General features: G+C 34.6%; 1 protein-coding gene across 6 annotated transcripts in view; it reads left to right on the plus strand.

Annotated features, from left to right (window-relative positions):
- The window catches only part of HACE1 (HECT domain and ankyrin repeat containing E3 ubiquitin protein ligase 1), a 94,608-nt gene extending 72,534 nt beyond the window's left edge, over positions 1-22,074 (plus strand). For 5 of the 6 annotated variants that reach the window (XM_059942018.1, XM_059942020.1, XM_059942019.1 and 2 more), the window contains 5 exons: positions 6,659-6,790; positions 13,533-13,631; positions 13,910-13,980; positions 20,713-20,826; positions 21,375-22,074. In XM_059942018.1, the coding sequence (XP_059798001.1) occupies positions 6,659-6,790; positions 13,533-13,631; positions 13,910-13,980; positions 20,713-20,826; positions 21,375-21,477 (519 nt within the window). In that variant the 3' untranslated portion in view covers positions 21,478-22,074. The remainder of the gene's footprint in view (positions 1-6,658; positions 6,791-13,532; positions 13,632-13,909; positions 13,981-20,712; positions 20,827-21,374) is intronic. The other variant, XM_059942021.1, reaches the window with a different exon arrangement.
- Positions 22,075-22,417: the final 343 nt, after the last annotated feature.

Genomic DNA, 22,417 nt, shown 5'->3' on the forward strand with positions numbered 1-22,417 from the left:
TTTTTATTTAACTATATTATTGACATTGTTTTGTTAATGACAGGCTAACTTTGATGATGAGGTTCAGTAATATAGAGGTAAAAGCAGGATCTCAATCACTAATATGTTAATTCTGAGCTTTTATTTTTCTAATACAAACATTTCTCACAATAAAATAAGCCTCTCATTTTTCTAGTATTACCAGTAAGGGTCAAGTGTAATTGTATATCAAATTGTTGATGCTTAAGCATTTAATGTTTGTGTAATAAGCAACCTGAGTTTTTAAAATTAAAAATCTTTAAAAACATACTAACATTTTAAATTGATCACTTGATTTAGAATTGTTAAATTATTCAATTTACAAATAAAATTTTCAAACCATGTTCTTTAGAGGTGTTGTTATATTTTAACATACATTTCTGTCATGAACTTTTTCTGTTACTCTAGGGTCAGCCTTTTACTTACTTAACTTTAGGTATAAAGTTATAATTGTCACATTTGGAATCAACTTCAGAATTTCTAAGCATATTGAAGCTTAAATGACTTGCCAAGCGTGTTAGTAAGAAAAAGTCGATATAAGCTAATCTCCACATGGGGGAGTCATTTATTCCTAAGTTTTATTGAAAGGCTTTGGTAATTATAGACTGAAACCAAATAGATAAAATACCTTTGTTTAAAAAGAAGTATATTAATAAATACAAGTAATGTAGGCAGAACAGTATATATTAGTTCCATATTTGAAATAAAATTCTCTTTTAAATTTAATTTTATATCTGTCAATGATTTGTTTTAAAATCTAGAGGAAAAAATAAGATCACTTGGTTTCACTTTGGAAAATGGCTGAATTACCAGGAGCTGAACATTTACATTTAAATAGTATTTTCAGCATTTTAAAAAGTTTTGCTTTAACTTTTCACTTTCACTTTTAAATTCTTGACCAAAGATAAAATTGTGGAACCATAAAACCTTCAGTTAGGGGTGACATATTTTTGCTAGACCTTCAGTTCTAGCTCTTAGTACTGAAGAGTAAGCTCGGTGGCTTTTAAGTGTTAACAACACTTTTACCATACTAATCATAAAGTTCATTAAGGCTGGGAGAGAACAAAATGGGGTGAGATGGGACAGGATATCAGGGAATGGAGGAGGTGGCATGGAAGTTGAGTTATAGAGGAGAAGCATTAAGTGGTCAGATAGGAGTAAGAAAGGGGAGAAGGAAATGTTCTGGGCTTATAGAAGGGCACAGAGATGGCAGAGCATGGTATGTTTGGGGAACCACAGGTAGGTCAGAGTTGTAGATCTTAGCTTAGATTGCAAAGTAAATGAGTGGGAAAAGATGAGGTGGGGGAGGTAGACAGGGACCAAATTCTGAAAGACTTTGCATCCACAATTAGAGATTTGAAAATTATTCTGAAGGCTTAGGGATGATTGCAGATGCTGTAGAGGACACTGACATGATTGAATTTCTGTTTTTTAAGGAAAACAACACCAATCTCAGCTTGGAGTGTGAAGAATGGGTTGAAATGGGGCAATATTGGAGTCAGGGCAACTGATAGGTGATTGGGGAGCATGCATGAGTGATTTTATAAGACAGTGGCAGTGAGGATGGAGAAAATGAGACAGCTTTTGAAGATGTAGAATTTATAGAACATGGTAATTAGCTGTTTGGGAAGGTGAAAAAGAGGAAGGACTCCAGGATGAGCCACTTAGGTGGATGGGCTCCAGAATGATGGGCGGTGGTGTCATTCTCCTAGTCATCAACCTCATCCCATAACTGTGTTCTCTAGTGATGATAATAGCCACTGCCTATTGAGTACTTTGTGTATATTTCATTTATTCGAGTTGTGGTCTTTGTGCATTTCTCATTTACTATAACAGCCTTTTGAGATAGTTATTTCTATTCATTCAGTGTGGAAACAGCTTTAATAATAAAAGCGTCTTACATTTATTAAGTGTTTATAATGTGCTAGGCACTGTTAAAAGTGCTTTATGTGTATTAACTTACACTTAAACAATCCTATGAGGTATAGATACCCCTTTCTACAGGTGAGGAAACTGAAGCATAGAGAGGTTAAGTAGCTTTCCTCCAAATCACAAGGCTAATAAGTGGTGGATTTGAATCCAGACAGTCTATAAATTTCAAGCCTGAGCTTGTAACTACGACACTATATTTCTTTAGAATATAGACAGTTAAATAACTGTCTAAGGGCTCAAAATTGGTAACTGGTAGACCCTCAGTTTAAATCGAGGTCTGTATGGTTGTGTAACTGCTGGGCCTCTCATTTACTAAGGCAGTGAATATGAACAAGGTAGCAAATACAAATTTAGTGTGTTTTCCAAATTTATGGTTAGCAAAGGGCAAGGATGGGGAGGGAGGGATAAATGAGGAGTTTGGGATTAACAGATACATACTACTATATATAAAATAGATAAACAACAAGGACCTACTGTATAGCACAGGGAACTATACTCAATACTTGTAATACCCTATAATGGAAAAGAGTATGGAAAAGAATATATGTATACATATATATAACTGAATCACTTTGGTGTACATCTGAAACTAACAAAACATTGTAAATCAACTATACTTCAATTAAAAAATTTAGTATGTTTTCCTCCATTTCATTTTTATTTGGTTAATACCTTATATTTTATTGCTAGTTTAATTTGATTTATTTCACGTACAAGCACATTTGATGCCCATCCAAGTACAAAATACGAGCTTGTCTATATAGATTATTGACTTAAAGTGGATTCCTATGTGTATCTTCAGAAAAGTATACTATGAGAGATCTTTTTATTACTCTGAAAACTTTTAAAACAGTTTAGGTCTAAGGTTCTCCATATTGAGTATTTTTAGATTGGGTTTTAAATTATCTTTAGTATCTTTTTGTCAGTGAAGGAGAACATACTTTTCTTTGCATTTTAGTTGGTATATTCTAAAAATTCACTTTAACAATCACCAAATCCTTGTAATGGTAACCTGAAGAGTCACTATTTTCAATGACTGAATTTGTTCCACGGAAACTGATGTAATAGGATTTTTATCAGACTATCAATCTTTATAACTAATTAGTGACCTTAAAAATAAGAATATATTGGTAAAGGATAAATTATTGGAAAATGTTACATTGTAAAAGTGTGCCTCTCTTTTTTCTTATATCTACTTATTCCTGCAGAAGAAATCTGGTATCCTTTGAGTTTTCAGTGGAGAAATTTTCCATGAAAACTCTTACATACCAGAGCAATAATAATCAAGTGGATAAGCCCAGGAAAGAAGCTTTTATTACTAAAGGATTTATATTCAAACAGTGAATTATGCCAGTCATAATGCCATTTAAACTGTTAATTTAAAAGTAAAAATAACTATTTCAAACAGTTTTACAAGTATGTCCAAGTTTATCAGCTTACTTGGGATAAGAACATTTTGCTTTCACTATTAGAAGTTAACTATTAGTTAAGTAAACATGGTTTTTATATGTGTGTGTATATATATATATATATATATATATATATATCAAGAAATCGTGAAAAAAATTTTCAAGAAGAAAAATAGCTTCAAAAAAAAAGGTGTCAATTTTCAACGTTACCACCACTCCTCGTAAGAAGACATAATTTAGATTCAAAGCCTGAAACGAAGTTAAAATTTTAAGGAAGATTTCCAAGGGGTGATACTATTCATTGCACACATTCAGAAGACTAGGAGATAATTAAAACAAAATGTTTCTGTAACTAGACATGCAGTTTAACTGGAACGTAATATCTGAAAGTTGAATCTCAATTTTAGTGTTTTTATTTTTCCCTTGGCACTTATTCTTTGCTTACCTATCTTATATCAGTTATGAGGCTCAGAGGTTGAGCTAGGAAAAAGTTGCTAAGGCTCTTTTTTATTTTGTTATCTCTGTGCTGAGGCTTTCTAAGTTGAAAGCTTTCTGTAAACATAACTATTTCACCAGAACAGGTACTAACTCAGATTCTTTAGTTAATTCTCCAATTTACTTTTGTGGCATCTGGTATTATCTTATGCCCTCAAAGAATTAACAGTACAACTCAGGTGGGAGCACGTATGCATCTATTGGGGATAAAAATACCCCCCACAACCAAGTTATATCATGTCTTTAAATACCTTAGAATGAAGTGGGATTTTAGGTTTCCTTTATATTTAATATTTATTTGAGCAACTCTTTATGCCAGTGTTTTGTGGACTGATTGTCATCTACATGTTGACTGTTTCCTTAGAGCATTTAAGGTATTTGATGTAGTTACTCAAGGGCATGAAGTGTGTGGGTGAGTCCCTTGGATGCCTTCGTAGGTGGTGGGAATGCAACCAGTGTATTTCTGTACAGTATGAACTGTCAGAATGTTAGTGTATGATAACGGTGGATGTTCGTAGTAATAATTGTGTCATCAAGAACATGTTAATGTGTGTTATTCTCTCTGAGGATGTGCTCTTTAAGGAGGCAGGGAAACATTTTAGAAGCAGCTGGATTTAGATTTTTTCTCTTAAACACAGTTGTCTTTCAACTACCTGGAAAACTCTTACTTTACTAAACAACTCAGGAGAATTTGTGATGGCTAGGATTTTATTTTACTGAGAAATAATTTAGACCAAGATTTTTCCATATTTAAATTAACTTAATATGGAGACTGGTATCTGGAGGAGCTGATTTTTCACAAATTGATATCCAATAACTGTGGGCCAGAGCTACAAAAATAAATGTGGGAAATAATATTAGAGGGGACATTAGTATACTTGTGAAATTAATTTTTAAAAATAGAATGTATGAGGAAGTAATAGGAATTAATTGATAGAAAAGAGTGTGTACTATTCTGATAAATATGGAATACAATGGCAAACTAAAATAAAGTGTACTTGAGCAGTTCATGCTTCATAATTTGAGGTCTTGAATAATTATTACTGAATAGTACCTTAAGATTATAAAAGCAAAACATCTTGAGAGAAATACTTAATTATTAATGAATGAATGGAGCAGAAAAATTTTAGTATGTTCATTAAGCAGTTTAGTTAGAACAGACATCAGTTAAAAGATAATTATGTGTTAATGCTGAAATCATTGCTGGTTATTACTTGGAAGTGTGTTATATATATTATTTTTTTAGATTGGATCCTGAAAATTTAGTTTGTGTTTCTGTTTGATTGTTTGGCACACATTTCTATTTCCCTCTCTCTAGTAACTACCTGGATGTAACTTGTAGAAACTGATTAATTCCTGTACAATGGAGAAAACCTTTGGGCGGTTGGGAGTGGGATTTGGGGTGGGAGTAGATTGAATAGCAGAGACGGTAGCTTTCCCTGTGCCAGATTGCAGAAGGAGCCGTGCAGGGTTTGGGGAGAGCTGTGAGTAATCCATTGTGACAATTCTGTAGGTCTGAGATGTATGGAGAATTCATAGCCGGAATCATGTATAACTTGCTGGCTCAGTGCCTGTCGTTTTTTTGGCGGGGGGAACAGAGCATCAGATTAGTGCCAAAAAAAAAAAAAAACTAAAGGAAGGGGCCTAAAATAGGTTTTCTCCCTCTGTGTTTAGAGCATTTGTTCCTGGGAGGTGAGAACTATATACAGCATATTGCTTTTAACTCTCAAAGTTTCACTTAGATGTAATTTAAAATATATGAATAATAACAATGGTAGGGTTTATATACAGAGAGTGATGATAATTCATTTTGTTTGAGCCAAAATACATTTTTTATTGCTAGTTAAATTTTAAATGACACTGTTCTCGATGATGATGATGTGTATTTTAAAAGAAAATGTGGAAAAAAAAAAAAGAAAATGTGTGAAAATAGGTTACCTTAACTCAGAATCAAATAGGCTACACTTAAATGAGTCTTTTTATCAAGTTCTAAGTGTGTTTTAAATGAATTTGTAGAATGTATGCATTCATCACATTATTTGTTGAACACTTACAAAGTGACAGCCTCTTTTTTAAGAGCTGAGGATATATACTGGTAAACAAAACAGAGCCCCTGCTTGCAGAGAGATTACAGTCTAATAAGAGATTTCAGTCAGAGAAACCAGGAAGTATACAGACACGGAGGCCTGAGCAAGCTTGTGTTTGGGGGATAGCATGAGGGAGCAAAGGGGAAAGTGGAAGGAAATGAGATGAGAGAGCAAGGCAGAGGCTGGGTCATTTAGGGCCTTATGGACTAGGAAAGGAGTTTGGACTTCACTCCAAGGGTCATAGGAAGTCATTGTAGGGTTTTGAGAAGGAGGGTTATGTGATCTGAATTATATGTAAAAAATATATACGTATTTTTAAAAAGTCACTCTGGTGTGGAGAAGAAGCAGTAACAGAGGCAAACAGAGGCAGCAGTGACACCAGATGTTACAGTAATCCAGGTGAGAGATGATGACAGCTTGGACCAGGGTGCTAAAAGTGGAGGTGGTGAGACAAGGTCTGATTGAGAATGTTTTTTCAGGTAGATCTGATAGCACTTGCTGATAGAGGGTGTGAGAGAAACCTGGGTGATTGATTCTTAGGATTTTGGCCTAAACAGCTTAGTGAATGGTAGATTACTGGTTTGCTGAGATGTATGAATATTTCTGCCAAATTAATTCTAAACCTTTACCTCTTAAATGAGAAATAATTATATCAATAGTATCTTAAGTACGTGAAATTAAAAAGAAATCATCACAGAAACTTTTTTTTTTTAATAGGCGGAGTATGTCCAGCTTGTCACTGAACTTCGAATGACAAGAGCCATTCAGCCTCAGATTAATGCTTTTTTACAGGGCTTTCATATGTTCATTCCACCTTCCCTCATACAACTTTTTGATGAATATGAATTGGTAAGGAAAAACATCAGTTCTTTTTTTAAAATTTTTATTTATTTATTTTTGGCTGCGTGGGGTCTCCGTTGCTGCGCGCGGGCTTTCTTTAGTTGCAGCGAGTGGGGGCTACTCTTTGTTGTGGTGCTCGGCCTTCTCACTGCGGTGGCTTCTTTTGTTACGGAGTGTGGACTCTAGGCGCGCAGGCTTCAGTAGTTGTGGCACACGGGCTCAGTAGTTGTGGCTCGCGGGCTCTAGAGCACAGACTCAGTAGTTGTGGTGCACGGGCTTAGTTGCTCCGCGGCACGTGGGATCTTCCCGGACCAGGGCTTGAACCCGTGTCCTCTGCATTGGCAGGCGGATTCTTAACCACTGCACCACCAGGGAAGTCCCAAACATCAGTTCTTTTGTTGTTATGCAACACAACAACACAAAATTCCAATTGATGTAGTTTAGAAATAATTTTGGAGCACAATGATGAATGGAATAATGTAGAAGACATTATGGTTTAATGTTGATTTTTAGGGAGGTATAAGATTTGTGATTGTGCTTCTCTTAAGGTTAATAACCAGATTAGCAATTTCTTAATGTGGAATGGAGTGAGATGGTGATAAACAAAAATGGAATGTACTTCCAAAGTGTTCTACATGGGAGATGTTGAAGGCCAATCTTCCCAAAAGCAATATTCACATTATTTCTAAATTTTTTGTTTGGCTGTATGAGGTAAAGGATACTGATAGTAACTTCTTGTACCTCCAAAAAGAAAAATTGATTGAGGGATTTTCTTGTTGTATTTCTGTTATCTTATCCAGCTTCTTATTTCATCATGTATATAATTTTATAATTTTCCATTTTAACCATGTATGGAGTCCACTGTCTTTGCTGGCCCCTAGTCTCTAATGAATGTTTTGTTTTGCTTCTTTAATTTGCCTGCCCTTTACTGTGATCTAACAGGATGTCTGATTTTATATGGTTTATGTCTGCATTTTCCCCCATTTCCTTTTTTCTCTTTTATTTTTGGTAATAAATTATTTGCAAGCTCTTTGAGTTGTCTGACTCCTTAATAAAACCATAGAATATTTTAAATAGAGTATGGCTGCTTTCTTAGTTTGGAATAATTTTAGATTCGGAATAATAAATTTTAGATCAGTGGAAAAGTATCCTTTGGCTTTTATTCTGTCTCATAAAATTAGTTTCACCTTATGCCTTTCATTTTAATATATGAATAAGTACATTGGTGTGTACCGGTTAATTTTACATATGCCAGTATTTTCAATTTATCACTCATAGTATGTCTTAGTATAGTAGTGGACAAAATTTGCTAAATAATGTTGAAGTCCGTGGTGACTTAGTTTCACTAAATGTCAGTTTTGAGGGTTTTTTGTTGTGTTTTTATGGTTAAGATGAATGGTTTTATTTAGCATAGACTTGTCTAGTTTTTGTATAACCATAAAAGTTACTATTTTTAGTATTTGAAAATGGAGGAGTACTTATGAATTGTTAAGCAGAAAATTACATTATTTTCTGGACCTATGTATAAAAAACAAATAGCAACAACACAAATAACTGACAAAAACTTTGCCTCATAATTTACTGATACTGAGTTTAATGAAACTTTTTATTGAACTACAATATACATGAGAAAAGTACATGCATCGTAAATGTATAGCTTGATGAATTTTCACAAACTGTATACACCCATGAAACAGCGCCCAGATCAAGAAACTGAGAAATCCTAACACCCCAGATCCCTCCCATGTCCTCTTGCAGTCACTCTCACCCCTCATGGGTATCCACTTTCCTGGCTTCTAATAATATAGACTAGGTTACCTGTTTTTGAACTTAATGTAAATGGAATAATCACCTAGAATATATCTGACTTCTTTAGCACAGCTTTTTGTTTGTGAGAATCATATGTATTATTGCAAGCAGTTGTCATGTGTTCATTTTCATTGCTCTATAGTACTTCATTGTGTCAATATACTTTTTTTTTGTCTTTTCTACTCTTGATGAACATTTGGTGAGTAGTTTTCAGTTTCAGGCTATTCTGTAGATTATATATCTTGGAGTGGAATTGCTGGGATTTAGGGGGTGCATTTATTCTATTAGGGTAGATACTAGCAAGTAGTTTTCCAAAGTAGTATGTCAGTTTACACTCCCACCAACAGGTTACGAGAGTTCTGGGTAGTCTGCATCCTGAACAGCATTTGATATTTTTGTCTTTTTTATTTTTACCATTCTGGTGGAATAGTAGTGGTATTTCCTGGTGATTTCAATTTGTATTTCCCTGGTATTGAGTGTGGGATTGAGTGTGTATGTTTATTGGCCATTTGTATACTCTGTTTTTGAAGTGTTTATTCAAGTAATTTGTCCATTTTTCTGTTGTGTTTTCTGTTTTTTTTTTTGTACACCGATTTGTAGGAATCTTTATATATTCTTTATAGGAGTCTTTGTTAGATATATGTATTATGAAGATCTTCTACTCTGGTGTCTTTTAACTAATAAAAGTCTTTAGTTTTAACGCAGTTCAGTTTATCACTTGTTTTTTCTCTTCCCTTTTTTTTTTTTAAATGAATGGAGCTTTTTGTGTCCTGTTTAAGAAATTGTTTCTTATTTCAAGGTCACAAAAGTGTTTTCCTGTATTTTCTTCTGAAAACTCTATTCCTTTGTCTTTTACATTTAGGTTTGCTACTGGTAAGTTTTTGTTTTTGTTTTTTTTTTTAATTTTTTTAATGCTATTCTTGTCTGCTTACATTCTTTTTATTTATGTATGTATGTATGTATGTATGGCTTTGTTGGGTCTTCGTTTCTGTGCGAGGGCTTTCTCTAGTTGTGGCAAGCGGGGGCCACTCTTCATTGCGGTGCGGGGGCCACTCTTCATCGCGGTGCGCGGGCCTCTCACTATCGCGGCCTCTCTTGTTGCGGAGCACAGGCTCCAGACGCGCAGGCTCAGTAGCTGTGGCTCACGGGCCCAGTTGCTCCGCGGCATGTGGGATCTTCCCAGACCAGGGCCCGAACCCGCGTCCCCTGCATTGGCAGGCAGATTCTCAACCACTGCGCCACCAGGGAAGCCCCTACTGGTAAGTTTTTAATTGTGGTTCTTACAGTAGAAGTTAGGTCAGGATTCCTAGTCTGTCTTCTACTCTGGCTTTACTAAGTTGAGCTGATTCAGATGGTGGGATTGTTTTGGAAGAGCAGTGTTGTTGGCATGACGCTTATTTATGCAGTGATGATAATTATTATTATTAAACACTTAGTATTTGCCAGGTACTTCATGTGTATTAACATTTAAAACCTTCACATCAGACCCCTGAGGTAACTTATTATTCCCATTTTGCAGATGAGGAAAACTAGGCCAAAGAAGGTATGGGACTTGCTCATGTTCACAGAGTATGTGTTACAGCCAGACTGTGAACCCATGGTCTCTGACCACAGCCCAGTCTCTCTTCGTCAGTATTGCCTCTCAGCGGCGTGAACTATAAGTAGGACTTGGTTTTAGAACCTTTGGTGTGACTTTGTGTCTTTCGTAGGAAAGGGCTCTGCTACACTGGGATAGAAAACTTTTTTAAAAAGTTGGTGCAAACATCTAAGCTAGATGTTCATCAGAGTTAAAGGATACTGGTTAGATTCTAGAGTTTTAGTGAAAAGAAGGTATCCAGTAGCATCAGTGTCCTTAACTGGATTTGTATTCATCCATTTGTGGACAGAACGCAGTCTCAAGTCAAGAGATGATCATCAGGTTCAGAAATGGTGACAACATTTTGTGATTACTATGTCTATAACATTATTACAGTTGAGGGGTTCCTCAAATGTCTGGGGACTGTCCTGCCATACTCTGCTGCTTATGAGTTTATCCATGGTGGTACCAGGATATTAAAACACTGAGTCATGTAAATTCTAGGTAAGCTAAGAGCTGTGAACACCTGCATGACTCAGTTTCTGACTATTAGTTTATGGGTTATATATGTTGTACCTAATTCCAACAGACCAATTCAGTTATTTTGTCACTTCCCTGGTGGTCCAGTGGTTAAGTTTTGGCCTTCCAATGCAGGGGGTGCAGCTAAGATCCCACATGCCTCGGGGCCAAAAAACCAAAACATAAACAGAGGCAGTATTGTAACAAATTGAATAAAGACTTTAAAAATGGTCCACATCAAAAAAATCTTAAATAGGGGCTTCCCTGGTGGCACAGTAGTTAAGAGTCTGCCTGCCAATACAGGGGACATGGGTTCGAGCCCTGGTCTGGGAAAATCCCACATGCCGCGGAGCAGCTAAGCCCGCGCGCCACAACTACTGAAGCCCGCGCGCCCAGAGCCCATGTTCCACAGCAAGAGAAGCCACCGCAATGAGAAGCCCGCACACTGCAGTGAAGAATAGCCCCTGCTCGCCGCAACTAGAGAAAAGCTCGCACGTGGCAACAAAGACCCAACACAGCCAAAAATAAATAAATATATAACTTTAAAATATATATATTAAAAAAATAAATAAATAAATTGATTGGGATTTAAAATCTTTTTGTTATATGCATATGTACTTGGTATTGTGGACTTCCCATTTCATCTGTTTTCAGTCAGTTTAATAACTTTTTTTGCCCAGGTGTTAAATGGGATAATAAAGATCCTTTGTCCTCTTCACAAAGTCATAACATATGATGTTCATGAAATGCTTAAAATTTCTTGAGAGAATATCGTCTCATTTTTATTCATAATTATTAACAATGAAAGCATACTTAATATTATTAAAAGCTTATCTTCAGCCTAGAAGGGAAGAGGATTAAACTCATGGGTTGTAAGAAACATGTAACAATCATCCATATTCCTTTTGGCAGATCTGTGTCAGGGTACTGCCAGGGAACAGAATTTTCCCAGATGGTTCAAATAAAGAAACTTTAATGAAGGAACTTAAAGAGGCATGGGCAGGTTAAGAATAAACAAGATATGGTTGAGGCATCCAGAGAATAGCAACAGTGGAAAGCCTTTATCACCCCTAGAATTGAAGACAAGTGGAGGAATTACTGTGAGGAGCCCGGTGAGAGCCTGAACCACCAGGGGCCACCAGGTGGCAGCTCTAGTTGAGGAGACATAGCTACTGCAAAGATGTACTGAAGCAGGGAGGGAGCAGAAAATACTCTTACCTGCAGACTCCTGCCTGTTTCCCAGTGATGGAACCCAACCTGAAACCAACAGGCAAGAGAGCCAGTCTGCAGGGATCAGCCTCTTGGGGCACAGAATGTGCAAAGGAAGATGGAGAATGTATTTGGGGGTGATAAAATGCACCCTACCAGAATGCCTTCATCTAGTTAAAGTATTTTATAATACTATGGCAAGGAGGACTAAAACACACCCTAGACAGGCAGTTCTCAAACTTTTTGGTCTTAGGACCCCTTACAAGAAAAGAGTTTGTTTATGTGCTTTATAGTAATTGATACTTAACTGTATTTGAAATTCAAACAGAAATGTAAAGTATTTTATTAATTCACATAAAAATAACAATTCATTACATATTAACATAAAACATTTAAGAAATTAAAACTGCATTTTCCAGAATAAAACAGAAATCGTGGGAAAAGTGGCATTGTTTTACATCTTCGCAAGTTTCTTTAACGTCTGGATTAATAGGAGAAACTGGGTTCTCATATCTGCTTCTGCTTATAATCTGTTGTGATATGTTGCTTGGTTGAACTATATGGAGAAAATCCAGCCTCAGATAAGTTGGAAAAGGGAGAACCTTGCAGACTCCTTAAATAGATCCCAGAAACACCCAAGAGTTCTGAGACACCACCTTAGACTGACCTTCATTAGTATTTTTCAGAGCATACTCTATACTAGTCAGGTATATATTATGAGGAGTTGCTGTAGGAGAAGTGATTTTGAACCACATGGTATCTATCTCATCTAACAGCAATAACAAAGTCTGCTGTTCTGGCTTGTCGGTGTTAAGCTTAGGCTAGTTATTACCTCACTTTACTGTGTAAAAACATCCAACTGTGAAATAACGGGCCGATTCAGAGATTTGGGCAAGCCTTTTTCATGTTCTCTTTTCTTTTGGGGAACATGATGGTAAATACTTTTGCCATTATTAATTTCATTCTTAGTTATTGGATTGATATTTTGTTTGTTTGATGATCTTCCTGGAAAAAAGAAGGATACCAAAAGTCATTAGTAGGAAAATTGCATTTTTTTTTTCACCTTGGAGAAATTTGACTTGAAAGTTGGATTGGAATTATTCCAGAATAGAGTTCTTCAAAGGCCTAAATCTGTTTTGCTTTTTTTAAAAATAATAACTATTTTTATTATAATAACTCCTTTTTTTCCCTAGTGATTAGGGCTTCTTGATCTTTTCCATTGCTTAACCCAGATTTATTTAGGTCTTTGTTTTCACTTTCATACTGAGTACAGTATTTTTATAGAATTTAACAAATTCATAAAATATATATAAACCAAAGATAATAATGTTCACAAAATTATTGCACATATAAACTGTTGTGGCATATGTGTTTCTATATAAAGGTAAACTGTTATCTCATGTTTTAATTAAATTGTATCAGTGTAGAGACATCTCCACATCTCACAATATTTGAGATTATTAGTATCAAGGGTTCTCTCTCAGGTAGTACTTGTTATTGATGACTTGCAGACACTGTTACAAAAATAAATCAGTTTTACATGGGATTAGTTTCTATTTAAGGCAAATTTACTATTTAAATGTAATCACTTTTTTTTCCCAGAGAAGATTAATGAAATATTTTTCTTCTTCCCCAAAGGAGCTACTGCTTTCTGGCATGCCAGAAATTGATGTGAGTGATTGGATAAAAAATACTGAATACACAAGTGGCTATGAAAGAGAAGATCCAGTTATTCAGGTAAAGTCTCTCTAGAGCTTAGAATGAAGTTAAGTTTTGCTATTTAATCTTGTAAGCTTTTCAGCACTATTGGATGAAAACCTACATTAATTAACAAAGTTTAGTTTTTCCCTAAATCTTCTCATGGGAATTGCATATGAATGCTTTGTATGAAATCTTTTTTGATAAATGAGTTTCATGGAATAAAATACGCTTTATGAATATTGCATATTTCTCTGGTACTAAGAAGCCTGCAGTTGGTCTGAAATATGAGCTAAGTTTTTTATTGTTGTTTTTAGTGGTTCTGGGAAGTTGTGGAAGATATTACTGCAGAGGAGAGAGTTCTTCTGTTGCAGTTTGTTACTGGCAGGTAAGAAGTGGTTTTATGATAATGTGGAAGGAATTTAATAGACTCCATTTCTAATGGCTTAGACATAACTCAAAATGAATTATTACTCTGAATTATCAGTTTCTCACCTCCTTTTCCATTTGTTTAGATATTAAAGGTTTATTTAGGCATTAAAGTTAAAACATATAGTAGTGCTCAGTAAATGTTTATTTAAGGTATAAAAGATAAACTGTTCCAATCAGGACTATCAGCATGTATATTATATTTTATAACTTGTTAGTCTTTTCATTCTGCAGGTAAGTCAATGATAGTAGCCAACATTTGTTGCTGGGACAACATACACACACATGTACACAATACATAATAATACCCGTACACAGCAGTTTTTCTCCAATTCTTATCAAACTTTAAAGTCTTAAGATTTGTGGCCTGAAAAATAATTTGTGATACCACACTTTGAAAAGTCTACTTTTGGAACCAATTAAATATCATAGATATTAGAAAACTAGATGATTTAAACCTCTTTTAACTTACAGTTCTGAAAGATGTAGAAGAAAAGGTCTGATTTTCATTCTTTTTTTTTTTTAATTAATTAATTTATTTTTTATTTATTTATTTTTGGCTGCATTGGGTCTTCATTGCTGCGCACGGGCTTTCTCTAGTGGCGGTGAGCAGGAGCTACTCTTTGTTGTGGTGCGTGGGCTTCTCATTGTGGTGGCTTCTCTTGTTGCAGACCACAGGCTCTAGGCGTGCAGGCTCAGTAGTTGCGGCTCGTGGGCTCTAGAGCGCAGGCTCAGTAGATGTGGTGCACGGGCCTAGTTGCTCCGCGGCATGTGGGATCTTCCCGGACCAGGGCTCGAATCCGTGTCCCCTGCATTGGCAGGCGGATTCTTAACCACTGTGCCACCAGGGAATTCCTGATTTTCATTCTTGATAACTTAGAATTTCATCTGTGTCCTTCTATTTATGAAAATATAGTTCAATCATTCCATTATAAATGTACATGGTTCTTCTAAGAAAGTTGGAACACAGAAAATTAGAAGAAATAGAAAAACCATCACCTGCCAGCAATAAGCACTGTAAATAAATTGATGTATTTTTTCCTACCTGTTTTAAAAACATAGTATGAATATATATCTTATATATATGTAATTTAAAGTCAACTGTTTTATTTTTAAAGTAGTTCATAACCATTATAGAAAATTTTGAAAATGGAGACTATATAGATAGAAGAAAATGAAAATCCCATTAAGTAATTACACTATTTAGAGATAACACTATTAATATTTTGCTGTATTTTCTTAGTTTTTTAGGTATATAATTAGAAAAATATACACTATATACCTATATAATATATACTATATACCTAATTTCAAAGAATAAATAAAACATGAATTATTCACAGATTGTAGACTAAAGATATGAAAGAAAATCTTGTCAGTTTTTTTTGTTTTTTTTTTTTTTGGCTACTTAGTGCCAGGAAATACCTAGAGATTTGAGTAATTTAATAAAAAGCGTTAAACAAAAATTATTTTTTCTATGTAGGAAGGTTAGACAATTCAGATTTTTAAAAAATCACCTTTAATATCAGTCTCTGAATATAATCACTTAATATTTTGGTTATTCTTCCAGAATTTTTCTCATATATAAATTTTTATTTCTAAAAAACATTGTTCCTGTTTTATAACTTTTGAATTTAGCAATGTATCATTAAAAATTGTTTCATTTATAGATCTAGTTTTTTAAATGGCTATCTATTCTTCAGTCTATGGACCTCCCTTAATTGATATTGTCCTTTATTGCTAAATTTTCCTGTTTATGAATAATGCTGAACAAATAAGGAATTCTTGTGCTTTATATACTTGCAGCCCAGTTTGATTATTTATAAATTATAGGATAAATATAATATATAGGATATATAGGATAAAAGTATAGGATAAATTCTTAGAAGGGAAATTTTTAGATACAAAAGTGTATAAATTTTTATAACCTTGAGACATTGTTCGTTTAACCTTCAGAAAGATATCAGTAGTCACCTCAGCCTATTTCTTTTATTCTATCAATACAGGATGTAATCATTTTTATTTTCATAGTTTCATATATGTATACTTTGGTGTGGATTTCCTTTCTTTATTTTTTACACATTATTCTACCATCATTTTCAAAAATTGGTTTTAAATGTTCTTTATATATAGGGACATTAACTCTGCAAATATCTTTTCCAGTTTATCATTTGCCTTTTAATTATATTAAGTTAAACATACAGATTTCCCTGTAATTTAGATTATAAATTTAATTTATAAAAATTATATAATGAAAGTGCTAAATTAGGTTGCAAGTTGATTATCAGTACTTTCCTTATGTTTTTTTAAATAAATTCTTCCCTACTCCCAAGATTTTGTATATATATGTTTATCTACCTTTTTTTCTGTAACTTTTTTGTAGTTTCTGTTTTTACATACCAATTTTTAAGCCATCTGGACTTTATTTTGGTTTATGTTATAAGGCAGGGCTCTTTGATTATTTTTCTAAGCAGTTTATATTTAAACACCATTTACTAAATTATTATATTTTCCTTCATGATTCGGTTGGTATGAATCTTTAAGATGTAGGAAACAATTATTCAAGTTCTCTAGTACTAAAAATGTCTGTTAGATTGCTGCTCTTGTAGAATAAAAAACACTTCGATTAGTAATACACAGTACGTCTCCCGTGTCAATAGTACAGTCATAGTTAGCAATGCTGAAAAGGACTGCTCTGTTTGCTGTTTAATTGGTTGAGAAGTGTAGCTGCGAGTCCATTTAAACTGAGATGAAGGATGTGGGTAAAGAGTAGAAGCCAAGAGGGAGGAGATATGGGGATATATGTATTATGTATAGCTGATTGACTTTGTTATAAAGCAGAAACTAACACACCATTGTAAAGCAATTATAAAGAGGTTAAAAAAAAAAGAGTAGAAGCCAAGGAAGCTGAGGGGAAACTACACGGAGCTAAGCTTTATCTTCAGGTTGAAGAATCCACTTTTCAGCACTTAGTCTACATGGAGTCCTTGTTTTGAATTCAAACTAAGTCTTAAGTTCTTTTAAACCTTAACTTTCCTTTTACACTAGACCCAATTATCAGTAGGTATAGCATTTGCCATTCTAGACCTAGAGTGTGTTTTTTTTTTTCCACTTTTCGGAAAATTCTATCATTTATATTTAGATTGTAAAATGTCTTTCTCTGTGTCCATAGTATAATTTAGAACAATCTTACTAAAGAGTCAAATGTGTTCCAGTTGTAGAAGCAAGAATCTGTATCAACAGTAACTTTAAACTATTTTTATGGTGGTGACAATATTTTGTTTATCTACAAGGCTGTCTTAAATGTCTTACTCTTGTTTCATTATCTCTTAAGAATAATGAAAGTCAGACTTGATGATTTCTTTGTGTATAAAATAGAAATATTTCATTTTTATTAACTGTAATTTTACATTGTATAAGTCAGGTGTCATAATACTCAACCAAAGACCATTTATTTTTCTCATACACGCTTAAGCTTGCTGAGCCATAATCTTAGCTAAGATCCACTGGTTATTCAAGTATGGGGCCCAGTCATTGTAGTTTAGAGGAAGAGGAGTAAGGTTTCAGAGATTGTTTGTGAATATCAGTTTACAGAATAATTTCAATTTAGATATGAAAATTGGGGGATCATCTGATTTTTTAAGCTTATTTTTCAAAATTTATTTATATGAAAGATATTAGGTCATTCTGTTATTGAAATACTGTGCTATAATTTGTGTAAGAATCAGTGTCAAGGCTCATCTTCTCACCTTGTCCTGGTGAAGTGGAATACTTGTTTTTAAAGTCTGCCTCTGTAGGAAATTGTAAACAGCTTGCCTTTTATTCCTTTTCATTTTTGGTCACCTTTGTTAATTTTTTAGGCAAAGGTAAATATGCAGAAAGTAATGTTTCAGTTTACAGACATATTCAGGTCTTTAGATATTCTTTTTCCCTAAGTAGGAATTGCTCATGTGTTAGTGTTTTGTTAGCAAGATGCAGGCATCCTTTTAACATTGACTTGGATTTCTAAAGTAAGCTTAGGCATTTCATCAATAAAGTGTTTAATAGCAACCAAACTACTTCCCAGCTAGAAAAGAAAAATGCTGGGAAGAGATCTATTTATATTGGATTGTTTTTTTTTCCCTGTGATTGTAAACATATCATCTGTGATTTCAGACAGAAAATCCTGGTGCATTATTCGACAGTTTTTTTTAGTGTGTGTGGTAAAACATACTTAACATTAAACATTTTAATCATTTTTAAGTGTACAGTTCTGTGTACAGTCACATATTTGTGCAGCCATCACCACCATTCATCTCCTGAGCTTTTTATCTTTCTCAGTTGAAATTGTACCTATTAAACACTAACTTTCCATTTCCCCTACCCCCAGCTTCTGGCAACCACCGTTCTACTTTCTGTCTCTATGAATTTTATAATTTTTTTAATCGATTTATTTATTTTTATTTATTTATTTTTGGCTGTGTTGGGTCTTCGTTGCTGCTTGTGGGCTTTCTCTAGTTGCATTGAGTGGGGGCTACTCTTCGTTGTGGTGCACGTGCTTTTCATTGTGGTGGCTTCTCTTGCTGTGGAGCACAGGCTCTAGGCACATGGGTTTTAGGCACACGGGCTTCAGTAGTTGTGGCACATGGGCCCAGTAGTTGTGGCTCGTGGGCTCTAGAGCACAGGCTCAGTAGTCTCAGTAGTTGTGGTGCACAGGCTTAGTTGCTCCGCGGCATGTGGGATCCTTCCAGACCAGGGCTCGAACCTGGGTCCCCTGCATTGGCAGGTGGATTCTTAACCACTGTGCCACCAGGGAAGTCCCTCTATGAATTTGATTACTTTAGGTCCCTTATGTAAGTGGAATCATACATTATTTGTCTTTTTGTGACTGGCTTATTTCACCTAGCATAATGTCCTCGAGATTCATCCATATTGTAGCATATGTCAGAATTCCCTTCCTTTTAAAGGCTGAATAGTATTCCATTGTATGTGTTTACCACAGTTTGCTTATCCTTTCATCCATGGACAGTTATTTGTGTTGAGTCCACTATTTGGCTATTGTGAGTAATGTTGCTATGAACATGGATGTACAAATATCTGTTTGAGTCTCTACTTTGTATTCTTTTGGATATTTACTGTAATTCTATGGTTAATTTTTTGAGAAACTGTGATAATGTTTTCCACAGTGGCTGCACAATTTTACATTTCCACCAGCAATTGCATAAGGGTTTCAATTTCTGCATGTGCTTTCCAATACTTGTTATTTTCTAGTGATCTTTTTTTTTTTAATAGCTATCTTAATGCCTATGAGGTGGTTATCTCAATGAGGTTTTGATTTGCATTTCCCTAATGACAAGTGATGTTGATTGAGCATCTTTTCGAATGCTTATAAGCCATTTGTGTATCTTCTTAGGAGAAATGTCTATTTGAGTCCTGTCCCTATTTTTTAACTTTTAAAAATTGTCCCTATTTTCTGTTGTTAAGTTGTAGGAGTTCTATATATTTTCTTGATATTAATTCCTTGTCATATTTATAATTTAAAAATATTTTCTCTAGTGGCTCACATTTTCACTCAGTTCATAGTGTCCTTTGGCACACTTTTTAATTTTGATGATGTCTAATTTATTTTTCTTTTGTTGCCTGTGCCTTTGGTGTCATATCCAAGAAATCATTACCAAATCCAGTGTCATGAAGTTTTTCCCCTGTATTTTCTTCTAAGAATTTTATAGCTTTAGCTCTTCATTTAGGTCTTTGATTCATTTTGAGTTAACTTTTTGTATATGGTGTTAGGTAAGGGTCCAACTTCATTTTTTTGTAGTGGATATCCAGTTTTCTCAACACAATTTGTTGAAAAGACTGTCCTTTTTCCATTGGAGGTTCTTAGCACTCTTGTCAAAAATCATTTGGCCATATATTTAAGGGTTTATTTTTTATTTTTTATTTTTTTTAATTAATTAATTTATTTATTTATTTTTGGCTGTGTTGGGTCTTCGTTTCTGTGCCAGGGCTTTCTCTAGTTGCGGCGAGCAGGGGCCACTCTTCATTGCGGTGCGCGGACCTCTCACTATCGCGGCCTCTCCTGTTGCGGAGCACAGGCTCCAGACGCGCAGGCTCAGTAATTGTGGCTCACGGGCCCAGTTGCTCTGCGGCACGTGGGATCCTCCCAGACCAGGGCCCGAACCCACGTCCCCCGCACCGGCAGGCGGAGTCTCAACCACTGCGCCACCAGGGAAGCCCCAAGGGTTTATTTTGAGGTTCTCTATTCCATTGGTCTATGTATCTGTCTTTATGCCAGTGCCACACTGTTTTGATGACTGCAGTTTTGTAGTTTTAAGTGTGGAAATTAGGAACTGTGAGACTTCTGAGTTTGTTCACCTTCCTGTGGTCTCACTATGTTAGGGGACATTTAAAAAAAAATACAACCGATGTAAATCTCTGGAAAGAGAAGTGTAAATAGTTTTCTAGTTTTCCCACCATGTAAAACAATACAAAACAAAAACCCTTTGACTCTAGATATTTTTCACAGACAGGGAGATCATTTGGATAACATGTAAGAGCCTCTGTTGCTTGAATTAATCAAGTAAGCCATTTATTTATTCAGCAAATATTTAATGAACATCTACTAGATACTAGTCATTTTGCTAATTTGAAATATACCTGTTACCAAGATTTTCCTTGCATGATTACAACTTACTAAGATATGAACTCTTAGTTCCAGGGTCCCACATGGTGGATTTGCTAATATCATGGGTGGAAGTGGATTGCAAAACTTTACAATTGCTGCTGTGCCATATACTCCAAATCTTCTACCGACTTCAAGCACATGGTATGTTAAATTGGTTTATTTAAATGCATTGCAAATTGTTCTGATTAATTTTGAATGATCAAAATCTGTATTGCTGCATTGAGAGGAAAATCTCAACAGTGATCTCTATTCAACATTTTGTAATCACTGATAAATAAGTAGCTACATAGTTTCTTGCCTTCCCCTTTTTTGGTAGGGAAAATGTTTGAGGAAACTACCTACCTATACTCTAATTGAATATATATAGTTCAAGTATCACTAAAGTTACACTGTCATAAGTATCACTGAGTTACACCATCATTTCAAACTAAATTGCCCTATTGCTTATTTATTTTAGGCTGAAGGGAACTTATTTTCTTCTACTACATTTGCATGCTAAAGGAAACTGCAATGCAGCAGGGTTTTGTTTTTTTTTTCCTTTTTAAATACTACTTCAGGGTTTTCCAATTTGAATGCAAATTTAAGAGGGTGGTTTTATGTTAATTTTGAGTAGTGTTTTCACTGCTAGACAAAACAATAAAAAATTTCAGAGATTTCTTAGTTAATAGTGGTATATTTTTCTTTTAAAGCATCAACATGCTCAAGTTACCTGAATACCCAAGTAAAGAAATACTCAAGGACAGGCTTCTTGTGGCACTACATTGTGGCAGCTATGGTTACACAATGGCATAATGAAGTCTGGAAAATTCATCTGACTGCTGATGCGCAATGCAGAGTCGCAGAAGTAATTTAGGAAACCGTCAACAGAAAAGCAGCCTAAATGCAGCCCATAGGCAGGGCTGATGTTTAAAATTCATAAAGGATCAGGTTTCCTTTCTTCCCCCTCTCTTTTCCCTTTTATGTTTTCTCAGTTTGTGATACAATTAGAAAATATAAATCACAGTAGTCTTCATTTTAAAAATGCTAATTGAAAATAGTAGAAACTGTCCTTTTTCATATTTCTTTAATCTTATCCAAGAGTGTGTTAAGGCAGAATCTTATTCTACATTCCATGTCTGCTATGTAACTGTTCTGTTAAAAAGGTGTTGTCTCTTTTATTTTTCTATATAGTAAATTATATTAGGACATCCAGCCTGGTATGTCCTATTGCATGTAAAGTGCCGTTTATATTTTGGAAAACTATTGTATAGAATGGACTACTTTACATTGTATATAAAGCCACAAATATGTATTTTCCCATATTGAATCTATATTGCAGTGATGTTTTCTAGCCTTTCAATATTTTAATATGTAAAGTTTAGACTGATGTGACTAATAAACAGCTGATGAAATGACATCTAATTTATATATTAAAGCTTATGCTATATTGTATGAATTATTTGCATCTTTCAGTGGTCAGTTTTTCACATATATTGTCTCAAAGTTTTTCTTATGCCTTATTTTAATTTATATCTTAGATAAAATTAAAATATGATATTTTACTGGGTTTCTTTTTGTTACTATTGTTTTATCTGTGAGCTCTAATGATACATTTGAAAACGTAATCTGATGTGCAGATTACAATTTAAGTTTGTAATTTTTCCTTAAATTTGCTTTTTATTATTAGAATGTTGAGTTCAAGTGATGTATACGTAATACAAAGCAGTGGGTTTTTTAATTTTAGGGTGTCTTT

This window comes from Balaenoptera ricei, chromosome 12 (genome assembly GCF_028023285.1).
Source record: "Balaenoptera ricei isolate mBalRic1 chromosome 12, mBalRic1.hap2, whole genome shotgun sequence".
Taxonomy (NCBI): domain Eukaryota; kingdom Metazoa; phylum Chordata; class Mammalia; order Artiodactyla; family Balaenopteridae; genus Balaenoptera; species Balaenoptera ricei.